A 21,021-nucleotide genomic window follows, 5' to 3' on the forward strand; every position below is an offset into this window, starting at 1 on the left:
ACGAATTCGTAATGCAGCTTTTACAACGAGTCGTGTGTAACATCGTCCATAGAGTTATATTAAGAATTACAGGTTTCGTATCTCTTTTTTCCTGTTCCTCTTCTTTTGTTTTTTTTTTTTTACCTCACTAGCGAAATAATTCTACCTGCGCCAAGTATTTTTTTACGGAATTTCCACATTACTATGCAATATTTAGGACGATATTGCGCAAATAGGGTAACCTACATTTTTCACTCTCCAATCCATAGAGTCAACGAAGCTATTGAGTTCAATCACAAATGTAAAGCTTATTGTTAATCGATTCCCTTTGCAATAAGTCATATATTGTCCATCACTTTATCCAAAGGTGCTCACTAAATCACTAAATTTGTTGCGTTGTGTATATCTCTGAGTTCGCCGAGCAATTTTCGCTCTCGGGATTTCCTCTCACCTGTAAAAAACCATTTATTTAACAAGCGTTTACACTTCGATCCCCCTCGGGTTTTTCTCTAAATCTAATATATCTTCCTCTTTGACCATGCCATTATAATCTAACATCTACTGGTCTATTATAGAATACGATAGAGTACACTTTCTAAAAGGACGCAAAGCAAGAAAAAAAGTATCATTCAGCAAATCTCATCGATACTGCAATTTCATTTGTCACAATCAATTTTATACCCGAAACCCAAGTCAAACCTTTCCTTCTGCGAAGCATCTCATTGACTGGATGTTCCCGAGTCGCGCCAGTCGTCTTTATCTCTGTAAAAACGTTACGATTGTGTAGAAACATTTGTTAACACTTTCTCACCGACTAAGTACTTATACTTCTTCGAATCGTTTAATAATAATAAAAATTATCATTAACTATGTCAGCAAACTTCTCCACAATTGTATAGTTCTTTCATTTTACTTTTACTATCGTTATTACCTTGATTGCTCTTCCGATGACGCAGTGCTCCCATTTGTACTGAAAATTAAGAGTGTGTAATATACTAATTATAAAAAAAACATCAATCGTGTGAAAATTTACTTTTTCTTTAGCGCAAAATCGTCCCACTCGCTAAGATCGTATTTGGATAAGTCGCCGTCCTCTTCGTCGTCGTCCTCCTCTTCTTCGTCTTCCTCCTGGAATTCGGAATAACGCTTTGTTAGCTTTATCTTTTTCAATCAATTTAATGCACGCTAACGATGAAATTTGCTACATGAACAGCCATAAAAACATAATTTGGCTTAATTTTCTATCGAATTTCTCGATCCTATCGTTAATCCGAATAATTTTGAAAAAGGAAACAGACAATTTTACCTAAAAAACTGTATCATTCTTTTTTTCGAAAATTATTCGTACGTTACTATAATTTAGATCGAAAAATTCGATGCGGAGTAATCCAAATTATATGCCATCATTGATTTAAACGCAATTACATTTTTTTCGTGTCTGTCTTCTTCGTCCACAGCGTTCCTCTCGTCTTCGTCTTTAGATTTGTTACGCGGTGGACTGCTATACCTAGAGTCTTTAGAATCGTCATCCGAGCGATTTTCGAGTCTTCGCTTCTTCCTGCGACGTCCAAACTCGTCGTACTCGTCGTCGTCGTCTCTTCTTTCTTTGTATTCAACGACTCCTCGGTCGTTGTAACCACCTCCGTACCCTGTACGTTCCTCAATTTCACCGAACTTTGGTGCATTGCACATGTTACATTGTTGCCTACGAGCCCAGTTTACATTTCCACACTTACTGCATTGCCAATCGTCAGCACTGAAATACAAAAGCGAACTTCAGCACGGAATCGTTTGTCCGCCGACATTATTTATTTGGGTGTAAATACGCTATACGAGCGTACAGTTCATAGAAAATTAAAGATAGCATATACCTGAATAATCCCCTACTCTTCTCTGCAGCTGCTTTACCAATTTCTTGACCTAACTTTTTCTTCTTAGGGCATTCTCCTCTATCTGTGCAAAAATACATCTTATTAATCCATGCACATTCAAAATACATTGATCCTATTACTAGCAAAACAACTAATTGCGAATAAAATGTTACTTTAAGTTACATTATTAAAAAACTGTTTCATACATTACCATATCAAATGTTATATACCTTTTCCACATCGATTACAAGAGTTTCTTCTCGCAAAATTTACATTGGCACATCTGAAAGATTAAATACTTTTAATGTACTATACTTGGATAACAGTTGGCATAGTAATGATTGAACAATTTTTTAATGAATTGACCGTAATATCTTTAGACTTGAACGTCTCTTTGAATATGATTCTTCTTATTCGAAGAAAATGTTTCTCACATTATGTTCCTATTATAATGCGAATTTGAGTATCACAACTCTGGTAATTAACAATATAAAACAACGCTATTTGTCAATTAATCTATCTAACAATCGATGTTGTTATCGATGTAACGTTATTGTATATTAAATAATTTATCATGACGATAATAACGTCGCCACCTGGTTGTGTTATTATTCGGTAAATGCCGTTATTATGTACGGGTGGATTATTATATTGACATAGCGGGGTCAACGACAAGTAGTGTTGTTATGTACGAAATTTGATTGCAACGCATAAATCTCGTCTCGTACGGAATAGAAAGTTGTAAGAAATTTTTTACAAAACGTTACTGTTTAGTTTACGTACTGAGAGTCAGGGCAAATCCAGTCCCCGTCATTAACATTACGTTGATTATCATCGTCTACTTTGCCATTATCCATTTTGCGTTCAGTCTTATCGCCTGCAAGTAAACTCGACGACTGTTCTATCGCACTTGCATTTAATTCTCGGCTGGACGTGTTCCTTTTGCCGTATCTAACCTTTCTAACGACGTTCCTTATTTTATCGCCGTTGTCGCGTAAAATGTAAATTATTTTTCCGAGCTTTCTCGGTTTACAGTTTATTATAACGCGTTCTACGCGCTACCAGCTATTGCATTATGTCGCGGATACAAATTAATGCACCGAAACTATGCAGTGCAATACGCTATAAGTGCAACATCTACGGCACAATCACAGCGCTTACGGACCGATAAACCATAACGTGGTGGTTCCGAAGCACTACTCGACCAATGAGTTTTCGAATACACTGCCAGATGGCTCTGAAGTACAGTCGATTCTCGCAAGAATTTCATTAACGCGTAAACGCAGCTTTAAGGAGGAATTCTCGTGCAACAGTTTCAAAAGTATATTATAATTATGAATGTTTAAAGAAAAGCTGTTGTCAATTTGGATTGAACTTTTCTTGAAGATATAAGGAGGCATCTTTAAATGTAGAAAGTAATATTTTTATGTCAATTCTTCTTCTTATTTATCAATTAATGTAGAATCTTGTTAACCTTTACTTAGGAATGCTTCGTAAATGCTGCGAATCGTTCAGTTTATGCGCATGCGCGTTGCAGGATTCTGTGTTCCTTGTTAGGTGTCCCCTCTCTTATCCACAGTCTCGCTAACGACGCCATACGGTCGACTGTGTCACAATCAGTTGAGGTTAACTTTTCATTTTCTAAAGATTTGTTTACGTTGCAAGCTGAATCATTCATTGATAAAACGATATTAACAAAGTATGGCGTACGTATTTCATCCGATAATATTATTGTCAATATACTAAAGAAACCTGTGTATACATAAGTCAACATATAACCTTTACGAACCAGTGTATACATTTCGTTAACCATATGTTTTGTCAATATTTACAATCCGAGTGGAGAATGTATATCAATTGGTGACAAGAACGTTGATTTGTTGCAGGTCCAAAGTTACTTTTAAAATAACTCTCACCTCTGATCCAAAACTGCCATTTAAAGTGTAAGTTCAGTGATTCTATGCGACTTAGTAGTTTATTATCAATTAGAAAGGGACCAATGTTTATCACAATTTTTGTTTATACCATAACGCAAATATGTCGGAGTTAGATTTTCTCGAGATACTAAAAATGTTTGATATATTTCTTGCGCTGTTAGAGAATTCCAGTCTCAGCGAAGACACGAACACTGAAAATGTTGTCAAAGCCTTTAAATGTGCTCAATTCATTGAATCTGCGATTGCTAAAGCTTACGAAATTGGCAAGGAAAATGTTCTCGAGAATCATCTACATAATCGTTGGTTAGACGAGAATAGAACGAAGTTATATACATGCTCTGAATTGAAAAAAGCTTGCGACAAACTGTTAGAAGTCTATTTGAAAGACGCTGCTATTTCGACCGACGTCGTGGACGAGTTTTTGAAATTGTACGTCCAATATTGCGGCAGCGACAGGCTAAACGATTTTCTTAGACGCGTGGTAATTAACGGAGTGTGTGCAAATGTCGTCGTAGAATCGTTAGAGAATTTAGGCGTATCCGATTCCGATATACAGGACGAGGCATTGATCGTGTCTTGGGAAATGTTAATCGGTAACGGTAATCAGTACGAGGTTTCGGAATGCATTCGCGAAATGTATAACGATGGTTTGCATTCGAAGCTCGTACAATTTGCTGTTAGCTTGGACGATAAAAGTAAAATTAAGCAATTAATCGTTCGACTGCTATCGAACAAACTCGTTGAGAACGATCCAAACGTTTGTTTAACGCTCGTGAACGTAGAAAAGAAGTTGCTTTGTAAATTAATGCAAAGCGATTCGGAGCTTTATGCGAACTTCCTTGACGCTGTGTTCTATTTTGCGCGTCACATGAAACAAGTTGAAAATCGTTGGACGTCGAACTGCGTATTCGAGTATGATCACCTTCTCAGAGTAGTACGGATATTAGTAAATGGTCCTGCAGGAATTTCGGAAATCATATACAGCAGAGTGAATTTAGTTAAAATGCATCCCAATGGTACGATATGGCATAACATTGAAAAAGATATCGGATGGTAAATAGCATAATCCTAGTACAATCATGGAACCTGATCATAAAGAATTATAATTGAAATACATATACATGCCGGATATATACTCACTTTACACGTATAAGTCATTGCTATTTAATTATTTTAGACCTTAAAATTTGTAGAATAGTTATAGACACGGTGTACTTGTGATCGTAGACTTAGCGTGCCAGATAATACGCCTTTTACCGCTGTATTGAAATATGCTGCAGAAGAATTTAAAGTGTCGCCAGCCACGTCCGCGATTATTACGGATGATGGAATAGGTATCAATCCACAGCAAACGGCAGGTGAATAAAACAGATTTCAACGCCCAGGAAACCTTCGATGAACGCTATACATGTAATTTAATTATTTCAGGGAACGTTTTTCTCAAACACGGATCCGAACTTAGATTAATTCCCAGAGACCGAGTTGGATACGGTAGATGATTTACGGAAGTTGTTAAAAAAAAAAATGCATTTAATTCTTAAACTGTATATCTGTGTATAAATTATTCCCTAAGATATTATAGTTTTCATTAATAAGTATAACGACGCTGCTACTTTATCGTGTAAAATTTGTTACTCATTACGGTTGATGAAATTAATTAAAAAAATAATTTAAAAATTTTATAAATCGTTCTTACCGGACCATGGAGATTATCATTAAATGGCTCAGAATTTTTCTCGATGTTTTCACTACACAGGGTGTAAAAATTTTAGTGGGAGATTCTGGAGGCCAAAATGAAACGAAAATCAAGAATATCAATTCCTTGACTGTGGCTTCGTTGAAAAGTTATTAAAAAATTAAATTGAAAAATTTCAAATCACTTTGAAAAATTATATTTAGTTACAGGGATCAATTACAAACATTTTTGGTCAATAGACATACCCCCGAATTCCTATCCTCTTTCTAGAAAAAAATTCGAGAATATGTGAAATTTTTCGTTGAAATTAATAAATTTCAAATCGTTTTAAAAAAATTACTTTTGGTTGCAGAGATCAATTACAATCATTTTTGGTCTATAGACATACCCCCGAAATCCTAACCATTTTCGAGAAAAAAATTCTGGAAGCTGGACTTATTCGTCGAAATTAAAAAATTTCGAATCGTTCTAAAAAAATTACTTTTGGTTTCAGGGATCAATTACAATCATTTTTGGTGAATAGACATACCCCCGAATTCCTGCGCATTTTCGAGAAAAAAATTCAGTACTGGCGGAACTTTAAACGTTAATTACTTTTTAACGAAGCCTCCATCAACAAATTGGTATTTTTGATTTTCGTCCTATTTTGACCTCTAGAATCTCCCATTACAATTTTTCCCAGGGGTGGTCGAACACCCTGTATGTAATAAAAGGGAGGGTCCACTTTGTTTAAAAACTTTTCGCGTAAACTGAATTTTTGATACCTTAATTCCGAAAGATAATTGAAGTTGAACAGGATCAAATGTACTTTCTGTACAAAAAAAAAAAGGTGAATAAATGAAAATTTGATGCAATATGTGTGAGAACATAAGTGGGGATAAAGTCTCGTAGCTAGAGTCCTTATGTACATTAGGATTGTAAATAATAAATAATTACGAGGGTGAAATGTAACAAGAACACTGCGTATACATGTTTGATAAAAAGTTTTTATAGGTGAAATACATATAAGAGGTATAAGGTCGATACAAAGGTATGTTATTACATGATAAAATTACTTAGCGATCAGTCATAGCGCAATATTGAACATTAAGAAACTTCCTGTTGCAATTAAAATAATATTTTACGATTGAGAACTTTCAAATCGTGTGCTACGAAAGATCGCGTATAATTATTGGGAGTGATTACAAATCTACTGTTGCGATAGAAGGAAAAAACTTGCAGTGTAGAATGTTTTACACGCGACATAGTATTGATAAGAAGCATCATAAGTTACAAATTTTTTTTTTTTTTTATCTAACGATCATCCGGTTTACCATTTATTTCCTTTTTTTCTATTGGTCTCTTGGATCAAGAGGCAATGGAAAAAAATTAAATACAAAGCAAGAAAACATTTCTTTTCGTGCAACTTATGATAACTTTTCGGGATATTGCTTTTGCGTGATACTATACATACATATAGCTTGTCAATCAGCGGATCATGTACGAGGTTACAGGAAAACAGGATAGAAAAAAATGGATGCCTATGAAATATGCAACAATGATGTTTCTCAGTTCTAGAATATCCGACGGATGATTAGTTAGACATAGAAATGTGAATTATAGTGCGGACGATGCAAATGGCAGCTATATTATTTTTCCTCTTTTTTTTTTTTCATAGCGAAGTATTACCTTGTTCCTCTTTGTTTCATCTTTCTACTCTTGATGCGTATAAAAGTTTAGTCGATACTTGTGACCTATGCGATTGGTAACCTTATGGTTCTAAAAAAGTTACAAAAAAGTATGATCAGCGTAGAGAAAATATGCACGACTTTTCTGAATTGTAGTGCTTTGAGGTGTTGTTTCGGCCCACTGTATACGGAACTTGATTCATGAGCTTTTTCTGTTTGTTTCAATTCTCATGAAACTCTTTGGCACCTCCTCGACTTCTTGTAGCTTACGATTTTGTGCCCAGAAACACAGCATCGGGCAAATCTTAATCGAAGCAACGATTCACCATTCATTTACCATTAAATTAATCATAAATCGTTCATTATGGCCGACGATTAAAGTGGTTGAATAGTTTCGTGGAAAAAATGGAGCGTGTCACGAACGTTCCAACTTCATTTTATTGTGGAATTGTGGTCTGCGCGATGTGGTTTTGTAGTTGATAAAAGGCGTATGTTGTCCTTTGAAATTTGTGAAATATAACATACGGTCCTTTTCCCACGGAACTATTCAATTGTTGTTCGTTTGCAACCTTTATTGATTAGATTATCGTTAACTACCACGCTTGGTTTTTACGACTAGCAATGTCCTCGACATTTTTTCAGATTTCAGTGTGAAAAACATTCAGTAGTTTATCGGTGCATTCGTTATTTTATGTTTCTAACAAAACTAACATTATCGAGAGGATAGCAAGTGTTAGGGTTTGTTTGTTCTAGGCATTCGAAAACATCAAAAGTTTCTTCTTTGCATACGTACAAAATTAACAGATTTAAGAATATGATCCTGAATATCTTTAGGAATATACAGGGTGTGTGAAAAAAGTTATTAACGTTTAAAGTTATCACACAGAAAACTGTGAGGCTGTCGATACGTCACTAAGTAGAATTTCTTATGCTGAGTGACAACCACTATCGCTCACACGCAGCTGTATGCAGGTTGCCTATCTACAGGCGGAAATTTAAACGTTAATAACTTTTTAACGAAGCCTCAATCGACAAATTGCTATTCTTGAATTTCGTTTTATTTTGGTCTCTAGAATCTCCTATTAAAAATTTTCCCAACCCACCCTATACAGGGTGTTCGGTCAATCCTGGGAAAAATTTTAATGGAAGATTCTAGAGGCAAAAATAAGACGAAAATCAAGAATATCAATTTGTTGATTGAAGCTTCGTTAAAAAGTTATTATAAAATTAAATTAAAAAATTTCAAATCATTCGCGGAAAAATTATTTTCGGTTGCGGGGGTCAATTACAATAATTTTTGGTGAATAAACATACCTCCGAATTCCTACTCACTTTCCAGAAAAAAATTCGAGAAGCTGTGAAATTTTTCGATAAAAAAAAATTTGTCAAATCGTTTTAAAAAAATGACTATCGGTTGCGGGGGTCAATTACAATTATTTTTGATCATTACACATACCCCCGAAATCCTACCCACTTTCTAGAAAAAAATTCGAGATGTGAAATTTTAGGACGAAAAAAAAAATTTCAAATCGTTCTGGAAAAAATATTTTCAGTTGCAAGGGTCAATTACAATCATTTTTGGTGAGCAGACATATCCCCGAAATCGTGCGCATTTTCGAGAAAAAAATTCAGTACAGGTAGAACTGTAAACTTTAATAACTTTTTAACGAAGCCTCAATCAACAAATTGGTATTCTTGATTTTCGTCTTATTTTGGCCTCTAAAATACCCCATTAAAATTTTCCCCGGGTTTGGCCATACCTTGTATGTTTGAATCGTTAAATTTGTACATATGTGACAAGAAAGTTTTAATGATTTCGATTAGACGCTACCGAAGGACCATTACCATTAATTTACTTTACTTGTTAATCGTAACGAGCGATTTGCGATTGATTTAATTGTTAATTGCTACGAGTGATTAATTTCAGCAACCGACTGACGTTAATCGGGATCAATTTCCGATTAATCGGTCGATCAAATGCCCAACCCTGTCCACAAATATGGCAAAGTACAAAAGTGGAATGTCATTTTGGACCGTTGAGCAAAACTGCGATCGTTCGTGTCCTATCGAGAATTATTCGTGCGGTTTGTCGTACTTTCATCAGCAACTACGTACTCGCTAGGGTTTGTCAAAAGGGCATAGCACCATAAGTTCAATTTTTTACATACGAAGAATAAATTATGACATTCGAATATAAAAGTATAAAGTGTGCACGGTTCCCGTATCAAGTAGCGAATCCCATGTTTACGGATGGAAACACGTTACGAATTCAATATACTAAACTGGAGGGATCTGTATCCATACAAAAATTGCTTTCGATCGTAGAAATAGGAACACGAGCATATTCTTAGCAGTAACAAGAAAACTATCATTACGGACAGTTAGACTACGTTGTCGCAATAAACCCTAAATCGAGTAAAAATGCATTTGTACAGAATCGTTTTGCACATTTCGACTAAACGCTGACGCACCTTACCGATTACAGAAACTTTTACGAACGAATATTTTGTGGACATCGTTAAATAGTAAATCATTGCTAAAATTACGCTTAATCCCTATCGGAGCACTAAAAGTATAAATTTATAGTATATTACATAGAAAAAATACGCATCTTTGTAATTACGTTGCGATCTAAAACATTTCTTTCGTACTTAAATAATTCTTGCTCGTTCGCTGGCCATCGATAAACATGGAATTCGCATTTTAACGTTTCAATCACCGAAGTACAATGAATAGGAGAAAAAAAAAAGAAAAAAAAAAAAAATCTGTTTCACGTTTATGATACATTCGGTGAACCTTCAACATTGCTGTTTTTACAAATATCTTGGCGTAATTTGAAGAGTATAAAAGTGGTTTATTCACTACGTTCGAGAGAATTATTATACGATCATTGTTTATAGATCTTGGAAAGTGCTGAATCAGTCATTTTCTGTATACTTCGCCATACAACTTAATTATCGACTTACGATGTAACGTGGTGTACCTTTTATCTATTTGTTTTATCTCATATAGTATGTGCGTGTGGGTATTACGAGGTATCGTACAAATTTCTATCCTTGTTTCACGAAAAAAAAAAAGATCGCGATCGCTAATATCACACGTATGATGATTATATTACGATAGTGTATACACTGAAACTATCATTGGTGATGATCTGTCGTTTAAAGAAAGATACGTGGCACTAACAGATATTTATTATATATAAATTATATAATATTACTTCATCAAGACTAATTTTTACGGATCATAAATACTGTTGTTTAACAGTAGAAACGAGCAATGCTTGTTCGAATACTTGGCCAGATAATAAATAATAACAGCAAACTGTTTATCTGGAAATAAACTTTCCGTTTCAATAAAACTTTATTTCGTTCAAGAAGCGAGAGTAAATAAGCATAGTAAATAAATTAGTACATAAATGATAAAAAATAAAATTACCCGATCTAGGTTACGTAAGTATACGTTCAAGCAACGCCCATTTCCGATTAACAATACGCTAAATTTTCCTGTGTTCCATAATCGTAAATGGCACGTACCCTTTGCACGCTTCTAACGTAATAAATAATATATTTTGAGACACGTCTCGGGAGCAAAGAAACGAAATTATTCGTTAAATTCGTTTCATTTAAATCTGCGTTAGACACACTTTGATATAGTACCATCATATTCGAAATTACTCGTTTACGTGACACACCTTAATTATATACTCAAAAACTATTGTCAAATTCTGATAGGTTTCCGTGAATATCTGTAATTCTAAATCTCTAGTACAGCTGCCTGTTGATAATTATTTTATATAATTATTCTTAATATCGATTGAATGATAGAATGGCAGGTTAACGGAAATCGACTATGGATAAGAAATGCAATTACGGGATCTCGTCTTCTCTATTTGAAATTTTCTTACTCTCCCGTTCGTTTTTTTTTCCTCCCTTATATTAATTTGGTACAATAATCCGTGTAATTATACCCTATGTTAAAAAGTTACCACAATTCAAGTAATCGCACGCGTACCGTTTGTTCTTTCTGAGGGGAAATTTTTTTTGGAAGTATTAATTCCAACTATAAATATCTCTCGCCACGTACACATTAATACCGAAATACCTTCCGCTTATGCCGTGGCTTTTAACTTAGAAATAAATTACGGTTCGAACAGCTACATTTAAATTCATTTTATCTTACTGCTTTATTTCAATGACCTATCGACGCTGCTTAATCTTCACTCGTCCTGGAATTAAAGTCAACCAGTTTTAAGATTTACTTGAACAGAGAGTGGAAAAATTCTTTTTGTTAACTGTGAATTTTCTAATTTTTTTTTTTTTCAATCAATGTTTCGGCTATATCATTGTTCTTCTTCTTCGGATATGTTACGGTATTCATTTGGAAGTTACTCACCCATTCGTGCTCCTCCACACCCTCCATGTGATCCTGTTCCAACGTGCACTGTATTACATCCCCCACGAAGTTGCTCATAGCTTTTTGGATCTGTCGCATACACATTAAACGGTACACTCGGACAAAATATACTGAACAACAAATAATTTAATTTGCAGACTAAAGAGGTCCGTGTTCAGATGAAACAGAATTTGTAAATTATGGTAGAATGTTTTGATACAGCTTCATGGAAATATCCTGATGAAGCTGTGCTCTTAGAATAATTTATGTATCGATAGTAGCGTTTATTAGTTCATATAACCGATGCCAAAAACGTTCAAACGTAACGTACCTCTTCTTGCCTGGCTTTCACATCGGGATTCCATCCGAGTCTGCTGAAGGGTTGCGAAGACACAGAGAACGGGACTGGGGGTGGTTGTTGTTTCGCTGTGACTGGTGCAGTAACTACCCCTTGGCCTTGACTTTCAGTTACTATAAATAAAGAATAAATTCCATTTTCAGGATCGTGTACAGAACTAGAAGGAATATCGTTTGATTAGATTTTAATTGTACTTACAATTATCCATACCGGGTGGCTTTAGGCTTATTCTGTAGGCTTGTTTGTTGGCTCCGTTGAACCATTCGGTAGCGGTCATGGTCGGTTTCCATGTGACTTTCGTGGGTGGGAATAAATCGTCTTGGAAAAGTTCACTCTGAAATAAACAATAAATATGTCGTATACAACTTTTCATATCTTGCGTATGTTAAACGTACCTTTATACGTGGGACAGTGAAACTCAAGGGTTCTATTGTGTTGTTTGTTAATCTTAAAGCAGAGGCAAATTCTACGCTAGCAACGTCGCATTTGTTCTTGGGAAGAAACGATAAACCTTGATGTAAACTGCTACATCGATGATGACTGAGTGGACAGCAGTAGGGAGCTTCTTCCGTTACCTCGAAAGCATATATCGTTGAATCACCCTGCAAAAGTATCGTAAACGCTCGGTATAAAATTCCTTATTAGTTTGGCCCCGTGGCTACTTGTGAAAATTAGAACTCACGCGTCCGGTTAAGAAAAGGGTCGAGCTATCCTCGTCGTAATATGGCATCAATATGGCAGGCGACACGTCTAACCCGACCGTGGTCAATGGATTATTCAGATTGTCTGTTTTAAACACGTATATTTGCCTCTCGGATACTCTAAAATGAAACGTACGTAGCCACGCATCGATTAACAATTAAATGAAATTCGTGTTTCAAACGTTGATAGTATGTGCCTAATCTCAAAGTTTCACGTACTTGTCGAATCCCATCACAACGAGAAACTGTCCTTTCAACGCCCATACGACTCGTGCGCCTCTGGTACCAACAGGTCCTTTCCCGCATTTCACCGGCACGTCGCTAGATCTTGGCTTATAAATTCGTAACTTTCCATCCTTGCATGCACTCGCAAGATACTGTCCGCAAGGCGACCATGCTAGGCTGACGATCTGATCGACGTGACCAATTAATGTTATTCTTGCGACAGCCACCTCGCAGGACCAGAGAAGCGTCAGATCCCAAATTTTTACGGTCATGTCGTAAGATGCCGACGCTAGTATGTCCGACGCCAACGGGTGAAATTTAATTAAATATATTTTGTCGCTGTGAGCGTTTATCATGTGCTTTGGTTCGTTTGTTGGCTCTGACAATCCGGATTCCGGTATCTCCCATAATCGTATCATTCCATCGTCGCAGGCTGTTAATAAATAATGGTTATTGCTCTCCCATGCTTTGATATAATCAAACTTATTTTTACTGAATAAATATTGTCCATTTTCTCACCAACTGCTAATTGTTGATTATCGAACGGATTCCATTGGAAATCCATTACAGTGGTGCCATGCACTAATGCTGGCATTACACCGTCCGGTAGTCTTCCGACCTTTTTCAGTTCTAAAACTGCTATTTTACCGCCTGGCCCGCTCAATGGTACAGCGACGCGATCAGAATTAGCTACAATTGCATTAACAATCGCGATCATATAAAGTTAATCTATATCATTTATAACAATCATTCTCTATACACTTTAATTACCATGAAAACCATCGCATTCCCCAGATATCTGCCGACTGATGTTCCGTATGTTTTCAATGTGTGTGGATTTATGACCAGGTGTCCCTTTCAAGTGTCTGAATTTCGATACCCTGCCTGCATATAGCAAAAAGGACATTTTTAGTAAAAAGTTTATTCGTTTTCTTATTTCGTAAAAAACATTGGGTATAGGCGCAACGAAACATTTGCTCCCTTTGCGGGTAAATTTTCAGAGATGGAGATATTTTAAAATTGGCGCAGTTCTCAGGTACTCGGTGGCTATACCTGCCATTGTTGCAAAGGGTCGTCTGTCGCCCGCATTAAGGACAAGAATCAAGCGTAACTCTCTACAATAAAAAATTGTTTGCATTACGGCCAGTAGACACCGAGGACCTTTCCTTTGTTGATAGAATTTAATTGGTGAAAACGTTTCTCCACAGTGCCTGCGTTCCAAGCCACCAATTACAATTCTTCCATTAGTTCGCAGACGTATTCTAGCTTACCAAGAGTGAGGGAATCTTGGTTCCTTCGTTTCCGTTTGTCAGTATTGTAATTACGGTCGAACCTAACGCACGCGTTCTTCTACCGTGAAAGTTAAAAATATTACGAACGAGACGTGATCCTTCTTCGATACCAAAACACGACAAGCGTTTCAAGGATATCAACAGTGTCACGGGAGCATCGCGAAACAGTATTCAAGCTATGAGGTGAGCTGGTACATTTGTATTTAGTATAGTTCGGGCCACAATGTAGCGAGGTCGTAAACTCGAGTAGGTGTCAAAGTTTACAGTCAGGGCCGTACGAAGAAATGTTTTATCTAGTGTCGCCATTTTTAGAGGTATCGTAACAGGTAAAGGTCTTACTCAAGTCCTTAATATCTTAATTTACCTGCTTATAATATACTCATGTAGAAAATGAAAAAAGATAGTGCAGTTATGGACATAGAAAGACATTCAGAAAGGCACCCTCAAGCAAGATGTCATGTACGGCTCTAAGTGCCGCAGCAGGAGTAGGTCCCAACTCTCAAGAGTTTAGTTTACGACCTCGCAATATTGTGGCCCGAGCTATATCTTACCGAACACAGTCGACGTCCTTTTAGCAGTTGGCGTTATAGTGTCTACTTTTTCTAAACGCGGGTCCATGCTCTGCTGACGCAACATGGGGATGACTTTCTTCACCTCGTCCTCCTTAATCACTTCGCTTTTCGTCTTGAACGAATCCCTTCGTCTCAACATTGTTGGCGAGCCCATCGCTTTCTCCGCCAAATTTCCGTCGGTCACGGAGACGGAACGGCTCTCGTAAAGCCGTCGTCTTTCGGCGATCGAGTTTCTGTTCGCGCCACCGCGCTCGAAATTCCCTAGGTCCTCGTTCTCCGGCGACTCGTCCTTGACCTTCGTCTCGAACACTCTGCGCCTTTCCGCCGTGCTCGGGGTTTTCGGCTTGTACCCGGAATCGCTGGAATTCGCGTCCTCCTCCAGAGAACTGGAATCGCTTTTTCCATTCTCAGCTTCCTTGATACGCTCGTTGTTAAACGACGGCGACTTCTCTGGCTCCGTATTATTCTCTATCTGGTTAATCACGTCGTTCTGATAACCGTTCGTGTCGCTGTTCGGTGCGATAGGAACCGAGAAAATCTTGTCGAAGGAGAACTCTTGGCTCGTGGGCTTCGCTTGAAACGGTTTCGGTCCCAATCGAGGCTAAAATCACGAGAAATATTATAAACGTCTTTTACGCTGAACAAATTCTATCTATAGAATCTGTCCCAGGTTTTAACAGCCAAACTTTGTCGGTACATTCTATAGGATTAAGAAAGAAAAAATTATTTTCTTATTTAGTCCCATATAATATGCTGACAAAGTTTAGCCATTGAAGCCCGGGACACCCTGTGCTAAGTTATTTGTCGTGATGTATTATGATCGTAATGAGATTAATGAAACGGAATATTAGTGCACACGGTGTATCATCACGCATACAGAAGTAGAACATTTTTTTCGTTAACGCTATTAGCCAGATATTACAACCTTGTATCCCCCGATCGCATTGGGGTTCACAGACGTTACTACACAGCCCGGGTTCAGCGAGGACCGGGGTCGTGCGACTGGCTTCACCAGTACTTCGTCCTCGGATATGCTGTTGGTTCTTGAGGTTCTGGGCAAAGGCTTCGGCGGGATCGTCTGCCCTCCGTTTTGAACTTTACACTTATCTTCATCGAAGTCCAATTTCTTCGTTTCTTCTATCTTCTCGGCGTCGTTTTCTGGCGATGATTCTTTCTCGTTCGCCTGACCTTTCGCGTAACCTTTCGGCACGGCGATAGATACAGGCTTCGGTTGCTTCTGTTCCATTTTTATTTCGCGCTCATTCTCTTTGAGCGTTGTTAAGTTTCCCTTGTGTACCTGGAGGTACGGTAAATTCCTTAATGTCGCGAACTGCTTAATCTGAATTATCGAGGTCCGAGTTTCGCTTTTAAAAATTTCATTTCTACATGGTTCGATTTGCATTGTTATGGCATTAAAGGTGCAGTCTGGCCTGAGAATGTTCGATAAACCGTTTCTAAGATTTCTCGCGAGTTTGGAAATCATGTAACACTATAAAAATAATGAACTGGGTAATGTGTTTATCGATTAGCTTTGTTCATTTCCTAAGGTTTATATTTAAAACTCTGAGGCTTCGTTTACTCCTTTAATACCATGCAACCTCTACAAGCTTTTCACGCCAACATACACATAATTTGCAGGCAGAGTGGGCAATATTTTTATCTGGATAAAAATGTCCAACAACGAACACATTAACTTTTCATTAATAAATTGCTATGCATACACGGGCGTCATTTGTCATTTATTATTGGAATAAAATTTTGCCAATTCTGTTTGCAGCTCGTATCTTTCAACCCTTAAACGATGTCGTGACTTTTTACGTACATAAATGGCGTTGTACGGTGGAAAATGGCATCAGTATAAAAGATACTAAAAACGTAAATCTATTTTCTTACATACTTTTAATCTTCTATAGAAACTGAGAATGTCTTGGATCGTATAGAACGAATGTAAACGAACACCCTACAATGCCATTCGAAAGTTTTAAGGGATCTAAAAAACACGATACGAGCACGTAACACTCTCGAAAACCTATTTTACTTTTAAGGACGAGAAAAAAAGATCTAAAAATATGTACACAAAAAAAAAAGGGGGGAGCCATCAAAGCGCTTTTCTAAACACGTACGGATAGATCTATTGTTCACGCTTCATACTTATGATTACTTACGCTGATAGAATAAGCTACAGAACATCAATTGCCATTTAAATTACACGTGCCAGGAATAACACTTTGAACGGTGCTAATGTATAAACTATAAAACATACATTGGGTATCTGAAACGTGAAAAAATATACACAGAACATGAAACAAAAAAAATCAAATGATGCAAAATAAAAGAAAATACGCTATTGGACAAAACTTAATATTCTTCTAACGCGTGAATGTTCTGTATAATAGATTCACGGTATAAATTGTTGGGAACAGTTAAATTATGTTCTACTTCTATATTACTTCTCAATGTACAGGATATTTCACGGATAGCAATATATCAGAAACTGTAGGATACTCTTTACGTATATTTTCGATCAATTGGCGTATATTGCAGCGCTCGTTATTGTTTTCTAATATATTGCTATCTTTGGTTTAACGTCTTCATTGATAAACAAAAACTAGACACAACTAAACAATTGTTATATGCAAAATAATAGTTTAAACGTCACACAACACATTTAAAGAAACGATTTCTAATAACTGACCTCGGGGTTGACAAACGAACACCAAAAAATAATGAAACGTAATAATGATGATGATAAGCGTGCGATTTCAAAAGTCATGTATCGATAAAGGATAAAAAAAAAAAATCTATCAAAATGCATTTTATAATTACTTTTATCAAAACCATTTGATAATTTTTTATATCTTTCTTGTACGTTACTGTACTATACGAGGCTTTCAAAGCTTCAAGATGTACGATACCTATAACGAAATTCTTTACTTACCGTAATGGGTTCCTCCCCTTTATTTCTCTTGGCCGGGTCTAACGATATTTTCGGAACAGGCATATTATGGCCTTTAATCCACGCCGCTGCATTATTTTGTGCAACGCAACCTGTTGTATCCGGATATATGTCTGCATGGAAATCTCTGTACGTCTAGGATCGAACAAATGTACAGTTTTGGAAATTAAAAATCATATTTTATCGTAGTCTATGCACGATCGGATATGAGCAAATGTATTTACTTTTCTCGGAACCTGGTACATAATCGGTATCACCATGTTCGAAGTGAGCTGCAGTAATCTATTAACTTCCGCCTGCATGACGTTCAATGCTCGTTTTGGTACTAAACACACTCCTTTAGTTTGCTCTCCGCTATGACGAATTCCTTCGACTAGGAACGGATCCTTATCCATAACTTCCATGTATATGATAGTAGTGTCCCCTTTTCCAGCAAGGAAAAGCATGTTTGTATCGGGATCAAAGAGAGGCATTAGAATTCTGTAAAACGTATTTCACGTTGATCATTGTCTTTTTCAACTCCCAATAAATAAAAGTAATACCGATCGATTTTTACCCGGTGCTGCAATCCAATTCCAACGTTTTCACGGGTTCGTTCAGGTGTCTCAAGTCCCTTATATAAACCTGGCGAAGTCTCGCGGCATCGAATCCGGTAGTGAGTATCCTCTCGCTATTATTAAGCCAGACAATTCTAGAGTCTTTGATACTTTGGTGACTCGAGCAGGAGTTAACGACGCAAGCGGAGGCACGGGGATCTATAATTCTCACTTGTTTATCTTTACAAGATGTTGCTAAAAGCACTCCATCTTGTTTCCAGCTTAGCGACTGGATCACTTCCGTGTGCTCGCTATTGGCTGTAATGCGATAAATCGATATTGAATAACTTTGAAATATTATTATTAAGCAATTAGTGTACCAGGCGAACAATATAACTTGATCACCTTATTATTTCCGATACAGTTATATCTTGGCTTATGTCGTTCTTAATAGCGACACGATAAACATTTGTTCAATCAAATTCGTGTTCACGTGCTTCATTTTACATATTATATAATTATGCTCGTAGAGTTTAGAAAAGAAACAGAGGAAAAAGTTTCCCCATTTTTTATAGGCAACGAAATGATATAGTCAAGTTTTTAAAATTCGTAATGGTGGTCGCGGAATGAAAATGTTACGTTTTTTCTGTAAATTAGATTCTATAATTTTCGTTATATTTTATGATAGGTTTGAGTAACCAAAAGAAGTAAAAAGATTTTCAAATAATAATTTCGGTGACAAATGGATAGGAACAAGCGGACCCGTATAATGGCCATCGCGAAAGCAAAGTACCGATAAAATAATAAGTTAAACTGGTCTAATACTGATGGAAAGAATTAAGGCGCCTGAATTATGTCGTTCGCCCAGAATAAGAAAATGTGTTTGTTTTTTTTTTCATTACAAAATAGCTCTTGTTGCGAAATCACGTCCCACAAAGATAAATTTGTGTACGACACTGTAGTAAGGAGGTGTTCAGCCGCAGGATGCCAACACACTGCTTCTACTCTTCTCTGACGGTGGGAAAATGTACATTCAGGATTGCATAAAGACTCTTCTAAACCTGTTTCTGGAATGTGCCATAGCTTGACCTGAAATCAGATATCAATATAGTCATAAGTAAAAATTGTCAAAGTATAGGAAATTTAGATATTTTAAAGTAATTAGAACTCACAAGACAATCCTGTGAACCGGTAGCTAGTAAACCATCATGAAATGGAGAAAAGTCCATATCTGTTACTGTGTCAGCATGAGCATGTAGCAAAGGCATAGTTTTACTTTTTCTGCCGCAGTCTTCCAGCGGTAGTACAGCAAGGCTAGATCCTAACAAAATATGAGAAAGATTGGATGACATCGGCTTTATAAAAAACGTGTAATATGTTTAGGTGTTAAAATGTACCATTGTGATCTACATTGAATGCCATGAATGCAGCAGATGCCGCAATGTTGTTGCCATATGTCTGATAAGAACCAACTGAAATATCTCTGATACATGCCTCCGGTTTAGGAACAATGGGAGCTGCATTTTTATACTTAGACGCTTTGAAACGCCAAGCCATTTTGACGTTGCCAACAGTACAGTTTCTGGGTCAATTTCCTCTTAAACCATGTAATCTGATAAAAAATATCACCAAATTTCCATCAACTATTCGATCTTTATTGCTCTGATTAAAAAACCTCTGAATAAAAAATTAACAAATATAGAGTTTTTTGTGAATATTTCGATGAATAATTTGCAGAATGGCACAAATTGAGGATTTCTTTGTTTCCTATCGTGAACCGAATTTACGTAATAATACGAGTACACCGATATCTAGCGAGCGTGTGCGAGGACAACGCTGGGAAAGGGTATCGACACTGGTGCAAAGCTGTGCATGACTAATAATTTGGGGGTGAGAACCACCCCACCCTTAATCGTCGTACGTACGTAAGTAATAACAATGACAGTCGAATGGAATCTCTCCGGTAAGAAAAAACGAGAGAGAAGGATCGTATTACTCACGTGCCGCTGTTCGGCGTGACTCGGCACGCTTTTCACGAAATATTGTCAGGGGATTAAATCGAACGAAAATGATCAGCCAGTATAAACACAACTACGATGGCAGGTAGGCGTCTCTGATCTCGACGGCTGACAGGCGGAAACAGGAAAGTCCCCCTCCAAGGGGTCTCTTCTATCTTTGTCGATCACAAGCTGCATCATACAGTGTGTTCACAAAGAGATAAGACGCTTTCTTCCACAGAAATGTGGAAATTGTTTGTCCGTACGAAGATTTCGAATAATTAACAAAAGGTAAACGTTTTTTACGCCGCTCGTAGAAATATAAATTCGATTTTAGCTTATAGAATGTTAGATTTAGATTCTATATAAAGTATAGGGTTTTAGATTGCTTAGCTTATGGGATTAAATTACATTTTAGGGCGAACGAATAACCTTACGATCGGATGAAACATTGTTTTGATCCGTAATCTATATTATTCGAACGAAACTTTGAAGATTCGGTTCGTTTGTTACATTGTTTTCTTACTTATGGTATTGCAATGAAGTTAATCGTTTTATTCGAAAATAGTAGAACCTTGAGGATTGTACTTCGGTACTTAATGATATTTATAGACGAGTCGATTAACGTATGTAGTTAAAAATTCAGTCTATTTTGTGTTTAAAGGACGCAGTAGACTAAAATGTAAAAGTTAATATTTTTGGCTGTATCTTAAATACATTTTCGAAGAAATTATTTTTCTTTAAAAAAATCAGTGCACGGATTGCATCGAAGGATTCTGCTTTTCGTGGTAGTTATTCGCAGGATGTTTTCCAATGAGCAACTACACTCGTATCTTTAA

At 36.8% G+C, this 21,021-nt stretch overlaps 4 protein-coding genes across 6 annotated transcripts; 2 read left to right on the top strand and 2 right to left on the bottom strand.

The window, feature by feature from the left end:
• Positions 1 to 82: 82 nt before the first annotated feature.
• LOC122396502 (zinc finger Ran-binding domain-containing protein 2) lies at positions 83 to 3,028 on the bottom strand. 2 transcript variants are annotated; one of them, XR_006259049.1, is made up of 9 exons: positions 2,634 to 3,028; positions 2,081 to 2,133; positions 1,851 to 1,932; positions 1,405 to 1,735; positions 1,013 to 1,107; positions 911 to 949; positions 679 to 741; positions 226 to 430; positions 83 to 145 (listed from the first exon to the last, which is right to left on the bottom strand). XR_006259049.1 is itself a non-coding variant. In XM_043394985.1 (8 exons), the coding sequence occupies exons 1-7, from the start codon at positions 2,705 to 2,707 to the stop codon at positions 699 to 701; spliced, it is 717 nt and encodes a 238-aa protein (XP_043250920.1). In that variant the 5' UTR covers positions 2,708 to 3,028; the 3' UTR covers positions 83 to 430; positions 679 to 698. The 2 variants fall into 2 exon arrangements, 1 of the variants encoding a protein (XP_043250920.1); XM_043394985.1 differs by having other exon boundaries at positions 83 to 430.
• Positions 3,029 to 3,434: 406 nt separating this feature from the next.
• Positions 3,435 to 5,630, top strand: LOC122396503 (ubiquitin-fold modifier 1). Its single transcript, XM_043394986.1, has 4 exons — positions 3,435 to 3,556; positions 3,737 to 3,793; positions 5,015 to 5,145; positions 5,216 to 5,630. Exons 1-4 carry the CDS (start codon positions 3,552 to 3,554, stop codon positions 5,284 to 5,286), a joined length of 264 nt encoding a protein of 87 aa, XP_043250921.1. The 5' UTR covers positions 3,435 to 3,551; the 3' UTR covers positions 5,287 to 5,630.
• On the top strand, positions 3,818 to 5,087 carry LOC122396501. The gene is made up of 2 exons (XM_043394984.1): positions 3,818 to 4,840; positions 4,981 to 5,087. Coding segments are annotated over exons 1-2 (954 nt in total). The 5' UTR covers positions 3,818 to 3,887; the 3' UTR covers positions 4,982 to 5,087.
• Positions 5,631 to 8,845: 3,215 nt separating the features above from the next.
• Positions 8,846 to 20,314, bottom strand: LOC122396504 (coronin-7). 2 transcript variants are annotated; one of them, XM_043394988.1, is made up of 18 exons: positions 20,186 to 20,314; positions 19,583 to 19,797; positions 19,358 to 19,506; positions 19,088 to 19,274; positions 18,206 to 18,503; positions 17,874 to 18,129; positions 17,632 to 17,784; positions 15,619 to 15,990; positions 14,673 to 15,294; positions 13,601 to 13,714; positions 13,349 to 13,519; positions 12,824 to 13,262; positions 12,586 to 12,724; positions 12,299 to 12,505; positions 12,102 to 12,237; positions 11,877 to 12,016; positions 11,546 to 11,635; positions 8,846 to 11,378 (listed from the first exon to the last, which is right to left on the bottom strand). In XM_043394988.1, exons 2-18 carry the CDS (start codon positions 19,740 to 19,742, stop codon positions 11,370 to 11,372), a joined length of 3,642 nt encoding a protein of 1,213 aa, XP_043250923.1. In that variant the 5' UTR covers positions 19,743 to 19,797; positions 20,186 to 20,314; the 3' UTR covers positions 8,846 to 11,369. The 2 variants fall into 2 exon arrangements, with proteins under 2 accessions (XP_043250923.1, XP_043250924.1); XM_043394989.1 differs by lacking the exon at positions 15,619 to 15,990.
• Between the last annotated feature and the right edge of the window lie 707 nt (positions 20,315 to 21,021).

The sequence above is a fragment of the Colletes gigas genome, unplaced genomic scaffold (assembly GCF_013123115.1).
Source record: "Colletes gigas isolate AHSC1104 unplaced genomic scaffold, ASM1312311v1 Colletes_gigas_Sc00007, whole genome shotgun sequence".
Lineage (NCBI taxonomy): Eukaryota > Metazoa > Arthropoda > Insecta > Hymenoptera > Colletidae > Colletes > Colletes gigas.